Below are 14,719 nucleotides of genomic sequence, written 5' to 3'. Positions count from 1 at the left end.
AAAATCTTCTGCACATCTGTTAACCTTTTATCTTACTTTAGCACATGTCGCGGAGATTATAAGGGTGCCGAATACTTTCTCACTCGCACTTATAGTTTATTTTTGTCCAGGCCTTGGTTTGACAGAACTGTTTAAGAATAGAGTTACCATTTTGTATTTACTACTAGAGACCACCGATATACACAAAAAATTTACTTTGACCACTGCCAGTTTGACATACATGAAGCAAGCTGAATTCCTCTTCTTTCCAATGGAACATATAAGTTCTGTTAAACTAATTATGTTAGGTCAACTTGTTCTACTACCACTAATGTAGTCAACCTCCACCCTGTGGAGGCCCATATAATTGTATTAGGATCGGACATGGTCTAATAAAATAGTAATATTTATTGAAGTATAGTGATCATATACCCCATTTACACGTGCATGGATTTACTGCTGACAGTACGTATTATAGCAGCCATATCTAGAAAATGCATGTGTAAATACGTGTTATCGTGCAAGTTGCAAGATTACATACATGGATCAAAAAAATTGAGAAGGTTCTGAATTATCACGCGATGTGTGCGATTTTCGCGCCTGCGCAGTAAACCTATAGTGGCAAACCTGCCGGGGAAAAAAATTGAACTACACTGTGCAGAGACGCATTTTGAGGTTAACCGATTTTCACGACCTGTCAAATAGTACCAAAAAATGAGTACATCGCGTCTCGCTTACTCTTGAAGAATGAGATTAGCGAGACAGTCAGCACTTTTACATGTAAACAGTTATTATCGTGATAGTTTAAAATACACATTAATGGTGCAAGTAAATCCATACATGTGTACAGGCGTTATAATACCCCATTTACACGTGCACGGATTTACTGCTGACAGTATGTATTATCGTGGTCATAATAATAAAATGCATGTGTAAACACGTATTATCGTGCAAGTTGAGAGATTGCATGCATGGATCAAAAAAGTTCAGAAGCTTCTGAATTTTCACACAACCGTTGGAATTTGTGAGATATTTGCGCCTGCGCAGTAGAACGATAGTAGCAAAACTGTCAGAAAAAAACGAACTACACCGTGCAGAGGCTCATTTTGAAGTTAACCGATTTTCACAACCTGTCAATTAGTACCATAAAATGACAACATCGCGTCTCGGCTTACGCTTGAAGAATGAGATTGACGAGACAGTCATCACTTTTACGTGGAAACAGTTATTATCGCGATTGTTTAAAATACACATTATTGATGCACGCAAATCTATGCATGTACACAGGCGCTATCATTGAAATGAGACATGTTTGTGACACAATAGAAAGTTTCTATATTATATATAAATTTTGGTGGTCTATAAAAGGGTATTTTACTAAAATATGTGTACAGAAAATATAAAAAAAACATTTTAACGAAATTATCACATAGAAGGTTTTAACTTGCATAATTAATTAATAATAACTCCTGCGCATCTATTCTATACACAAGACTGCTATCGGCCACTATCGGCAAAGTAATATAATTTTTACAATAAGTTAGTTGTAATTGTTACGTAATAAGTACTTTGTTTTAACAGCACCTCTCTTGGCTGTGCTAAATTTTAGAGCGAGATAGATAGTTTTGACTGTTTAGACGGCTAACTTTATTGTAACAATTACAATATTTCAATATAATAATATGAAAAACTACCCTCGATAATCGCCAGTAGTGGCCGATAGCAGTCTTGTGTATAGAAAAGATGCGCTGTACTCAAAGAGGTTTAAGCCTAATATAAAAAGAGAAAACGGGACACAACTTAGACACTATGAGAAAGGTATCAATAGTATTTTATAGTCACCATTGATTTATAATGTCATTTCCATTTACAGGTTTTCTGATTGAATTTATATCGATGCCCGTCACAACAGGATTTACATCGGCTGCTGCATTAACTATAGGATTTACTCAGTTACATTCTCTGCTTGGATTTAAAGGTATAGCATTACATTCATTACTATTATGATACCCCATTTACACATGCATGGATTTACTGTTGACTGTAAGTATTATCGCGGCCATAACAAGAAAATGTATGGGTAAACATGTATTATCCTGCAGTTGCAAGCTTGCATGCATGAATCAAAAAAGTTTGGAAGCTTCTGAATTTTCATGCAACAGTAGGATTTTTTCGATCTGCGCCTGCGTAGTAGAACGATAGTGGCGAACCTGCCGGCAAAAAAACGAATTACGAACGAATTTTCAGGTTGACCGATTTTCACTACCTGTCAAATAGTAGGAAATAATACCATAAAATGACAACATCGCGTCTCTCTCACTCTTAAAGAATGAGATTTGAGAGACAGTCTGCACTTTTACGTGTAAACAGTTATTGTTACGATAGTTTAAAATACGCACTATTGCTGCCAGTAAATCCATGCACGCGTATAGGCGCTATAAGAGCCGAGCCACACCGGGCGACTCTGGTCTCGAGACCAGTCGCTGAGACCAGACCGATGTATGCTTGCTTGCACGAGTACTGGGCGACCAGGTGTGGCATGGTCCATATAACTGCATACATCGGTCTGGTCTCGGCAGCTGGTCTCGAGACCAGAGTCGCCCGGTGTGGCTCGGCTCTAAGTTCGTTATAACTACCTTCTGAAATTACTTACTTCATCCTGTTACGCCCCAGCATTGGGGCGTAGGTTAAGCACAAGGTCGCGTCACGTCTCGCATTTCCCGCCATGTAAAGCCTGCAGTGCATAGATCGCTTTTGTAGCACTGCTGGAGGATGAGGAAGGGTTGGTTCTGAAATAATTGTATTAAAAACCAATGGATGAAACCATCGATACTCTTATTTTCATTCATTCAATTGTTCAAAAGTTGAGATCACCTTGATAATTGCCAATCTTCCAAAATTTTGTCATATTCGAGATTCGAACCCGCTAGTCATGGCTTTATAGGCAATATTCATGAGAGCAATATCTTTTAAAATATTATTTTGAAAGTCATTCCTTTTATCAATCAATTATGATTTTTATCTCTTTGACTCTTTGTGTACATAAAGACCGCATACTCGATTATCGTTATGTTTCAGCATTTTTGTTCAATCATATCTGATCCGTAAAACATTAATTATTTGTGATTACATTTTTTGATAATATTAATACAATTTAAGGCTAAGTGCAGCGCTACGATAATTCTACTAGGAGCAACTAGGTTTGAACTTGAAGCATGCGATGTAATAAAAATTTTTAAGTGTTTTAATTATACAGTCAATATGGACCTATCAAAGAACATTATAAAATTTGCATTCATTGAATATTTACTGAAGCTGACACTACAGACCATTCAGGCCCTGGTCGATTCCATACACAAGGCGGCTATCAACGGTAGTTTATCATATTTATGTATTGAGGATTATAATTATTACAATAAGCTAGCTGTCTAAACTGCCAAAACTGTCTATCTCGCTCTGAAAGTTACCACCACCAAGAGAGCGGCTGTTAAAACATAGTAATTTTTGACAGTTTAGACGGTTAACTTATTGTAACAATTAACCGTCCTCAATACATAAATATTATAAATTACCCTCCATAGCCGCCGACAGCTGCCTTGTCTATAGAATAGAGCCACTGGGTTATTTTTATTAAAAAACTGTAGATTAATAAGTTGGTAGATGACAAAGAGATTTTTGAATAGTTCATAGTTTTAATATATTTCATCTCAATATTGATTTTCCTCATTGTAATTATCTCAAAAGTTGATTTGATATAAATAAAATAGATTAGTTATACAAAACTGAGTTAGTTTCAAAGTCAGTACCCTCCACATTCCGCCATTTTGACATTTTGTACATTTGGCATGTACATTTCAGATTTTGTATTTTAAATCAAAGTAGGTATTACTTTAATTACTAACTGATGTCACGAATCACCCCAAGATTTTTTGTTGTAACTTACTTGAACTTGCTAATAATTTGTAATGAACTAGGTATTTTTTTTATTCAACGAATAATTCACTAGATTTAAAGCCGATCGCCAATAGTAACTCAAGCTGGGAAGCGATTCAGAGAGTATTACGAGCCATTAGTTAAAATTTGTCACAATTGAGTATGACGCCTATAGCATAGAGGTCTATGTGCATGGGTGCGACACCCGAGAGATGCAGGCTCGATTTCTGCTGGGTGTCTTAGTTTTTGCAAAACAAGATTTTTTCTATTGGTTATAAATGTTATAATATAAGTGTTTTCAAAATTATGTATGTTTTACTATTTTTATTAATAAATATAACCATGACAATAATGATAGCAGGAAACTTTTTAAAAAAAAATATATATTTTATTTCTTAATTGTAAGTTTATCTTAAATATGAATATAAATACATATTGATTAATTACAACACTTTAATAAATTATTATATTGAATTGCATTGCGTTAGTTTTCTGTCGCTAGTAGCATTACACTCTCTCTTAACAATAATTTTCCCAATAATAATATAGGTATATCACGTGTTACAAAAACAAGAGACATACTCCAGACATGTTCGATTAGATTAAAATGATGTATTTATTATAGATAAAAAGGATTATCTTCAAAGTTAATCATATTAAGCTGAAGTGTTCTGTAAAAATCCTACGTAAAAATGTTTGTTGAAACCGGATTAATTACATTTGTTATCTTGCCTAATTACATCACAATTTTAAGTATTAAAAATGTTTTACACTTGTGATTGCAATTATATATAAATGATTCTTGATTTCTCAATCTCAATTTTTAACGGACATTAAACGGCATATAATTTCGGTTACTCGTTTTCTTCTAATGGACAACAGCCAGCTATGAGTTGTGTTTTGATTTCAAGGTTGGTAAGTGATATCACGTAATTTAAATGCAGTCGCGATCTCACAAGATGTATTTCGTCAGCTATGAGTGTAAAACTGCTAATCAATTACTTTATGTATCGTTTCATGGCATGATTTTATCTATTTTATAGATAGAGGAATATTGTCTATCTAATATCTGTTAAGCGCCGGGTAGACGCTCATGCTTTACGACAAGCTTACCTGCGCAAACTGGATTGTATTGGGAAGCCCGTGTGTATGGACGGGAAAACTGTACACGAAAACCGAAAAGCGCTGTAAAAGTGTTACGTATTTTTATACCACTCAGGCAAGTCGCTGCCGTCTAGCCGGCACATTATGGTTTGCTTTAGACAGGGCTTAATTGAATTTTAACAATTAATCAATACCATCTACAATTTTTATTCTTAATTTAATGAAAATAAATAAGTATGATTGACAAATTTTAGTGTTGTTTATGTCGGATCCCTACCTCCATCCACATCCACAGCTTACCTCCTTTGCCACTGTCTCGTAGCCTATAAATCAACAAAGTGTCAGATTTTTAAATCTTAACGTTTCGCCAATGCTCCATTCGTGACTGATTTCAGTCAACTAGTTAGCTGGCAAAGGGACCGAACGAAAATGGTTCGAACGTCTATTTTTTGGGATCCTGCCATAATGTTGCATTCGAGCACAGTGTGAAATGCGTGAAATACAAATTTACAAAAATTAACCGATCTTTTTTAGGTTAAATTACTGTCTGACATAATAATATACATCGCCACACACGACATGTGTCAGTAACACTGGGTAGTGTATTCTCTTGGTTAATTAGAATTCACAATGATAGTGTAAAGAAAATATACATATTATTATGTTATTTTTTTTTCAGGAAAATCGAATACTTTTCTTGAAGTTTGGATTAATTTCATAAAGTATTTCAAAACTGTAAAGTTATGGGACTCTGTGCTGGGAATTTCCACAATAATTATTCTTCTTCTTCTAAGGGTATGTGTCACCTACAATGATTATTTGAATTAACCATGTTTTTTTGAATTATTAATAACCATGTCCTTGCTTTTTTTTCGTACAATGTAGTTGTTATTAATTTTTTAACTATCACAAACACGCAGGCTTTGAGAAAAACACATAAAAATTGTGTCCTAACTGGGAATCGAACCCAGAACTCTCGGGTGGAGGGCCAGAGCCTTGCGCACTGCACCACGAGAGCCGCCGAAATAACCATATTACGTGGAAAACTATAATGATTTTACTAATAAGTAATAATTTTGAAGAGCTGAGATTGTAAATTCCACATAATCGTTTTCAAAATTCTGTACATGAGATCCAGTTGGTTCTAAAATGATCCACTATGGCCAGATCCCACTTGACTGGAAGCAGGGTGGATAGCATGGATGACGTGCACACTGTGAGCTGTGGGCTTATTATTACTATTTCATGAAAAATTATGTATATATCTTCATTTTTACAACGTTTTTCTTAGCTTGTATTCTTATTTGTCCGGTGGTTCTTTGTCCGGTACAAATCTTGGAATCGATTTTTAACTAACTTCCCGACCAGCTAGACATTTGAAACTTTTAGAATATATCAGACCACGATGCCAATGCATTCTTTTAATACTTTTAGCCATCTTTAAGTAGAATTGAATTCATTTTTATTTAATTCTGTTTTGTATGAAAAGTTATTTCGACACCATTATTGGTTGCTAGGGGTCCTAGCAACTAAATTATTAATATATACATGCGTTACTATGGAAATCAATATGACATGTCAAAATGACCGCCTAGTTTCAAATACCCCTAAAACGGTTTTTGAAAAATTTTGAGTTGATATGTATTTAGATAGATATTTTTGTTACCTGTATGGTGGCCAAAGATTGAACTTTGAAAGACACCAAAAACCGTCAATACGTATGATCAAAAATTAGGGTAAATTTCAAAACCCGCTAAAATGGTTGGGTGTGCTTTTCAAATTACCCCTCAAATGGATAAGCCAAAATACTCTTTTGAATGTATGAATTGAATAATAAATACTTAGAGTTAAAGAGTTTTTCCCATTTTTCTCAAAACTACCTAAAATCGTTTTAGGGGGGTTTTGAAACTAGGAGCTTCATATTTGGATAAAATTACTTGTTGTATTCTTGCGCTGTGTTCTGATAAGTAGTTTGAACCTAAAACTGGTGGAATTTGTCATTTTCACGGACCGGAAGGTTACGAATAAAATTACTTCTATATGTAAAGTTTATATGAATGTTTTCCATTACAGGAATTAAGAAGATGGAGCAGCAGAACGAGTTTGGATGGCGCATCGACTTTCAAAAACATTCTTCTGAAATTCAATTGGCTCGTATCGCTCGCTCGAAACGCCATTGTTGTCATAATTGGTTGCGTAATCGCTTGGGCGTTTGAAAAATATGGTCTGGTGCCTTTCACATTAACAGGTTTGAATACAAACTCTTCTTCTTCTTTAACCATGTTCGTCCCTTAGTTGGAGCATATGGATACCGTGTCCGGAAACTTGTACGTATGCAGTTCGCCGTATCACACTTCACCGTGAAATGTTCTAACGGAAATATATGGCCGTTTATTAAAGACCGTCCAACCTCTTTGGGTCGTAGGTATAGTACTGACATAAAATTCATGTCTAAATAAAACATGGTTCTTGTCGGTTTATAGGAAGCCAGCAGCAAACAAATTTTGGAAATAGCCGATATACTGGATTATTTGTTAGGTTAGGTTAGGTTTTCATTCTTGAATTCATGAATTTTGCCAAAATCAGCTTTGTTGAAAAATTGAATTAATGTTCATATTGAATCTAATTAAATTGGAGACCGTATATTATTATACGGTCATCTCTTTCCGATAAAAAAGCTCACGACGAACGGTGCACTGTCACGGTGAAATGTTTTATTTACAATTTAAATGTAACCTGTGGACACCACACGGCACCCCGAAGATTTCCTGTCACTCGCCAGTTTTCTTGCGTCATTCCAGGTCATGTGAGAATCCCGTAGCTCCGCCGTATTCACTCTGTTGATAGTATTCAGCGGCCTTCCAGGACGCCGGAATCCGGTTAGCGTGAAGAATAGGCAAACCAGATAGAAGTTCTCTTCTGGTATCCGCAGATGAGAGGTTGCTTGGTCCGCTCTCGTCTTCGTTACTCCCAAAGTCAAACCATCGCATACCCAATATCCATCGCAAACATTTGTTATCGAAACTCAGTATACGGTTGCTTTGAGCCTTCGTAAGATGCCATGATTCACTACCATAAAGCAGTAGTGTCAGAATGCAAGCTTGGACACTTTAAAAAAGAAATGCCTTATGCGTCTGTAACTTAAAATTTCAATGTTTAATGAATGTGTAAATAAATTTTATTTATAATTTTAATTGAATTTGGAATATGTAGGTACATTATGTCAGACGTAAATTGCGGGAAATAAAAATGTGAATCCAGGAATTAAACATATTTATACATAATAAAACACTTCTGAGAAAATATATTATAACCAATAGAAGAAATCTTTTTTGAAAAAAGTAAGACACTCCGCAGGAATCGAACCTGCATCTCTCGGTTATCGGCCCACGCACATTAACCACTATGCTAAAGGAGTCATACTTAATTGTGACAAATTTTAACTATTAATGGTTTTTAATACTCTTGGCTACTATTGGCGATCGGCTTTTGTATTTTAAATCAAAGTAGGTATTACTTTAATTACTAACCGACGTCACGGATCACTCCAAGATTTTTTGTTGTAACTTACTTGAACTTGCTAATAATTTTTAATTAAATGTTTTGAAGAATGTAACATTCTTAAATTTTGTGAATTATTCGTTGAATAAAAAAAATAGTTAAATAAATATTTTTTTTTTTTAATAAATATACTAAAGTTTAAAGAGACTACAGAAACTACACGCAAATAGTGGAAACGCGTGAATTCCGGGCACGTAAAATTGAGGTGCCTACTTAATCCATATAATTTATGTGAATTAAGTAGGTTCTATATTTTTTGTTTGATTTTATTTATACATCTTGATTTCACTTGTAATCTGTTGGAATCATTAATCTTTATAACATAATAAATTATATAATATATATTTACTTAATTATGCTTCCTTGTTTATAAATAATATTTCCGTTTACATTGATATTACAATCTTGATTAGATTGAGAACACTTGAGATTGATATCAAAAGAATTGTTATTGATTTGTTGAAAAATTATCTATTCTATATATTTTAATCTAGAATCATTATTTTACATTAATTTTTAAACTGATAACTATGTCGGAAGTGGAGTAATGAACAAACCGCGCGCCTTTAAATCTATGTGTCTAGGGTTCAAACCTGTTTTATATCTTCTTCGTTTTGTGTCATATCCGTTATACCGCCTGTACACGTGCATAGATTTACTGGGAGCAATCGTGCGTATTTTAAACTATCGTGACAATAACTGTTTACACATAAAAGTGCTGACTTTCTCTGCAATCTCATTCTTTAAGAGTAAGCGAGACGCAATGTTGTCATTTTATAGTACCATTTGACAGGCCCACGATGGCGAAGAGTCGGCCTATAGCGTCGTGGGTCCTAGGTTCAAATCCTGGGTCTGGCAAGTTCACATATTGTTTTTCAATTTGTGTATGAATCAGAGTATGGACCTAATAGGTTGAGCAAGTGGCTGACATCCATTTCTCGTAAAAACTAAATTTGTTAATACAAACCTCCACCCTGTGGAAGGCCATATGAATCTTATTAGATCGGACATGGTCAAAGATTTGACAGGTAGTGAAAATCGGTTAACCACAAAATGAGTATAGTTCGTTTTTTTGCCGGCAGCAGGAGAGACAGTTTTGACAGTTTAGATGGCCAACTTATTTTTACAATTACAATACCTCAATAGTCACTGATAGCCGTCTTATAGAATAGACCCACATATGTGTCAGCGTCAAAATCTTGGTGGCATCTGCCATGAGCACTTGAAAGAAAAAAAAATTATCAGCTTAATTATGTTTTCTTTCAGGCGATGTAACAAAAGGATTACCGGAATTTCAACCCCCACCGTTTTCAACGACAGTTGGTAATACTACGTACACCTTCCTCGAGATGGTGGATAATATGAACTTCAGTATTCTTACGATATCTTTGATATCGGTTTTGGAGGCCATTGCCATCGCTAAGGCATTTTGTGAGCATCCATTATATTATTTATTAATATTAAATAGGTGATTAGCAAATCCATTCTTAATCCAACGAAAACAAATAAGTATGAATGAAAGAATGTGCCCAATTTTGTCGTATCGCCCAAAATATATCAAAACTATTATGGTTTGGTTTAGGGAAGGCTTAATTGATTTTTAAAAACTAACCAACACCACATGTAAATTTATTGTAGTCTTAGTTCAATAAAAACAAATTCATATGACTAACAAAGTTTAATGTGCACTATTTATGGTGGATCTTAACAGCCTACCTCCACCCTTCGCTACTGGTATTTGAGGTTTATAAATCTTATGTTATATGTAACCATATTTTGGCTCATGTTTCAAACAATGGTTTCCTTGTAGGTCACTATCACCTATATATTATATTTATTTTAGATTTTCAATAGTGAATTAGGTAGATGAATTCGCTTCTATTTAAACCTGTTCATTATAATATGAAGAATTTATTTTATGTACTCGTATATTTTCAGCAAATGGTAAAATGGTGGACGCAACACAAGAGATGCTCGCACTGGGTTTGTGCAATATTTTCGGTTCATTCTTCAGGAGTATGCCAACCACGGGGTCCTTTACCAGGACTGTCGTCAATAATGCTTCAGGAGTACAGACCACAGCAGGGGGAATTTTTACAGGTTGGTATAATGATACTCATTTCGATTTATATGGCCTATTGGGACCAAAATCCATTTCGAATTACAGTTTTCATTTTTTATGAAACTATAAAATTATAATATATTTGATTTTAAATCTTCAGGTGCTCTGGTCTTAATGGCGCTTGGATTTTTAACGTCAGCTTTCTACTATATCCCAAAGGCTGTGCTTGCGGGGCTCATCATCAGCGCAATGATATTCATGATAGAGTACGAAGTCGTTGTATTATTATGGCGGTCAAAAAGTAAGCATGCCATACATACTTGTTTTTATATAGAATAATGCTGCATTCCCACATGGCAATTTTTGTCATTCAACCGTCTGTCTGACGTCATTGTCGTCACGTTCATTGTTGAATCGTCTAAAGTATAAAGGACCTCAACTTTGTTCAATTCAATTTACGAGTTGATCAACCTTGTTGAAATATTATGGTTCTCATTTATCATTGACTTTCAACTGTCATGCAACAGTTGAATGACAAAAATCGCCACAAGAGATTGATAATAACCTGACATGAGTAAAATTCAAAATGGCTTACGTATAACATTACCCATCTAGGCTTGCTCTGGAATCTGGACAATTTATGGCAGTTGTTCGATTTTTAACATTTTAATGCTATATTATTATTTTTTTGTGCGAATGAAAATTTATTTATAAACTTGCAGTTTTCTGCAGTGGACAAAGTGTGCTTACTAGTATTAGATTTAATTCATTCAATCCAGTATTTTTTAAAACAATTAGATGCTCTATAAAACAATTTTTATGTCATAAGATGATTATTGTTTTAATTTAATAAAACAACAATACAATGTAGTTCCACCATGAATTGACAGTTCACAAAATAAAAGAAATCATAAGAGGAAACTATTTTCCTTAGAACTTGAATTATCATACTATTTTAATTAACACTAAGTATATATTTTATTTCAGAAATAGAGCTCCTTCCATTCTTCGCCACGTTGATAGCGTGCCTTCTGATTGGTCTGGAGGTTGGAATCTTGATCGGAATTATTTTAAATATTCTCCTGATTCTGGCCGTCGCAGCAAGGCCTAAAATTTCAATTGACATAGTCAAGGTTTGTTACCACTCCCAGAAATGATTTGTTTTTCATAATTACATATTTATTATGCATAAATTAATTTTTACAAGGTAATCGTTAACTATCAAGTATTTGCCACTAATATTTACATTCATTTTTACATTAAACAAAGTATTTCATAATTTTTTTTAGGTGAACGGTCGTGACGTGGTGATAATATCTCCTTCCGATGGGCTCGTCTATTGCTCTGCCGATCACTTCTCCAGGACTGTCATGGACGCTATGTTTTCCAAACATCATAGAGACGAGGATAACTCATCGATGATCATCATCGACGGAAGTCAGGCCAAAAGAATCGATGTTACAGCAGCAAAGGTAATCAAGGTTTAATTCTATTAGTGATCTATCACCGAATCAACCAAGTAAACGGAGTTAGTTAGCAAATTCTAATGTTAAGTTTTGTTGAACATACATAATTTGAATACCTACTAGAAAAAATCTTTAAATAAAATATGATTCCCAACGAGACTTGAAGCCGTATCCACTGTGTTTTACCAATTAAGCCACAGGTATTACGTTGAAATTAACTAGGCTGTATCTTTAACATCTTCAAATGCTTAAGGTGTTTTTAAACGATCAGTTTTGCTATGCAATCTGTCTTCATTTCTGTAGAGCTCCGACTGAAACCAAAACGGAGGCAAGACAGGATGAGTTTTCTATCAGTTTTCATATCCGTTTTTAGAGTTGCCTTAAATTGACGTGTAAATTAGTATGTTGCATTTTTTTAATATTACTTTTCTAATTTTGAATGAAATCTTACTGTTTCTTCAAATATAGGTACTGTATTACACCAAACAATATGTTTAGAAAGTAATTAGAATAAAAATAATTACAAGATAAAAAGAACTTTTTATATACGTCTTAAAATTTTTTGTTGTATCATATAAACTTGACTTGACTAGCTTAAACGATCAAAAAAATTTGTATTTGATAGAAATAATACTGAAATGTCATTTTGACATGTCATATAAATATCCATAGTAACGCACGTATATATTAATAATTTAGTTGCTAGAACCCCAGACCCCTAGCAACCAATAATGGTGTTGAAATAACTTTTCATACAAAACAGAATTAACTGAAAATGAATTCAATATTCTACTTAAAGATGGCTAAAAGTATTAAAAAAATGCATTGGCATCGTGTTCTGATATATTCTAAAAGTTTCAAATATCTAGCTAGTCGGGAAGTTAGTTAAAAATCGATTGCAAGATTTGTACCGGACAAATAAGAATACGAGCTAAGAAAAACGTAATAATATTCATTTTTAGTGGATAAAAACTATGTAAATATACAACGCCGATTCTGAACCTCCACTGAACGGACAACTGATCGTCTAAACACACCGCTGGACCAAAACAGAAACCTCGACTGAACGGACACGGATATTTAAAAGGACCTTTATCACATTGCATTAATTTTTGGTTATTGGCTTTTGTGTTTTAAATCAAGCTATCAATAAAGTCATCCGCTATTGATTATATTGGAACCAACCTTGCTCCACCTCCTGACTAAGACACGCCGCCGAAAAGGGCTCCATTCCAAGCTCTATCAATTCATTATAATAAATGACTTAATAGCACATTATTTACAGAATATTAAGGTCCTACTAGAAGAAATGAAAGCGCGTAACCAGCAAGTATTCCTGTGGCGGTTTCTACCGTCGGTGCAAGACGTGCTCCTCGGCGTCTACCCTGCCACGTCCAAACTCTTTGTACAGCAGCAAGAACTTGAGGAAATAGTCAAATGTTAGTAATTACTTATTCACTCTTCATTATAATGGTACATTATTATTATTATTATTAATGGCACTACAGCCCGGTGTGGGCCCCAGCTCCTTCAAAGATTATTCTCCATAATCTCCAACACACAACACACAACCAACACCAGATGAACACACCGAGTTTGCAAGTTCTTTTCTGATCATACAATATCCCTTTAGAAGGAGGTTTGAAACAATAAGCAATAAATCAAATCTTTATCAAACGCATTGCCAAGACATTCATTGTACTGCTTACTAACACTTGATAAGAATAATATAAAGATAAGCTCAAATTGCGGGGCTATAACATGTTTATACTCTCTTAAGTGGGCTGGACACATAGCTCGAATATGGGACAATGAATGGACAAATCTAGTCATCCAGTGGTACCCAAGAGGTACAAAATGTCCGCAAGGTAGACCTAGAGGCCTCTGGATCGATGAAATGGTTAAGTTCTGCGAAATTACGTGGCAACGCAATGCACAGGACTGAGATAAGTGGAATCAGGTTGTAGAGGCCTTCATCCGGCAGTGGATGGATTCAGGCTGATGATGATGATGATGATACTCTCTTGAGCCATCTATAGAACACGGCTGAGTCTAGTTCAACGGTTCATTTTCACTTTAAGTGTGGTAAAAGGGTGCACAGTTAGTTACATTACTGGCGCAAGTATATCGCCAGCAAAATTTTAAGTCAATATGTTTTTTTTCTTTTCCAGATGCGGGTGATATTAGTATTGGTACCAGCACGTTTGTAACCACTTACGAGACAGAGGAATGAGTAATTATTGATACAATACCTAGTGAAATTTAAATTTAAAGTACTAAATTATATGAGGGGTGCAAAAACAATAGTGGCAGTTTCCAAATATATGAAAAAAAATTAAAATGTAAATGTCACTTTGGGAATACTTTATGAGAACGTCATAATAGACTCAAAAGAATAGCTCACACATGCATTGCAATTGGTTTAATTTTTTTACTGAAACAAAAACGGCAATCTCCCTTCTTTAATCGAATCAATTGTGGCAATCTCCATTTCAACCAATAAGAAATCAAACATGGTGTTACTATGTTCATGCAATTATTGCAATTTTATTACAAAGTTGAGTTTTAATAAATTATTTATTGCATTATGTAATTTTCAAATGATATTGGAAAA

At 34.5% G+C, this 14,719-nt stretch overlaps 1 protein-coding gene across 1 annotated transcript in view; it reads left to right on the top strand.

The window, feature by feature from the left end:
- LOC147070005 (sodium-independent sulfate anion transporter-like) overlaps positions 1 to 14,482 on the top strand; it is a 29,295-nt gene extending 14,813 nt beyond the window's left edge. The window contains exons 5-14 of the mRNA XM_085949331.1: positions 1,853 to 1,957; positions 5,696 to 5,811; positions 7,090 to 7,264; positions 9,844 to 10,008; positions 10,516 to 10,677; positions 10,800 to 10,940; positions 11,627 to 11,772; positions 11,929 to 12,111; positions 13,391 to 13,544; positions 14,277 to 14,482. Of these exons, the coding sequence (XP_085805457.1) occupies positions 1,853 to 1,957; positions 5,696 to 5,811; positions 7,090 to 7,264; positions 9,844 to 10,008; positions 10,516 to 10,677; positions 10,800 to 10,940; positions 11,627 to 11,772; positions 11,929 to 12,111; positions 13,391 to 13,544; positions 14,277 to 14,338 (1,409 nt within the window). The 3' untranslated portion in view covers positions 14,339 to 14,482. The remainder of the gene's footprint in view (positions 1 to 1,852; positions 1,958 to 5,695; positions 5,812 to 7,089; positions 7,265 to 9,843; positions 10,009 to 10,515; positions 10,678 to 10,799; positions 10,941 to 11,626; positions 11,773 to 11,928; positions 12,112 to 13,390; positions 13,545 to 14,276) is intronic.
- Positions 14,483 to 14,719: the final 237 nt, after the last annotated feature.

Source organism: Rhyacophila brunnea, unplaced genomic scaffold (genome assembly GCF_057557595.1).
Source record: "Rhyacophila brunnea isolate RB1 unplaced genomic scaffold, BYU_Rbru_1.0 scaffold_22, whole genome shotgun sequence".
Taxonomy (NCBI): Eukaryota; Metazoa; Arthropoda; class Insecta; order Trichoptera; family Rhyacophilidae; genus Rhyacophila; species Rhyacophila brunnea.
The sequence above is the reverse complement of the archived record's forward strand: the minus strand, read 5'-3'. Positions and strand labels throughout refer to the sequence as shown.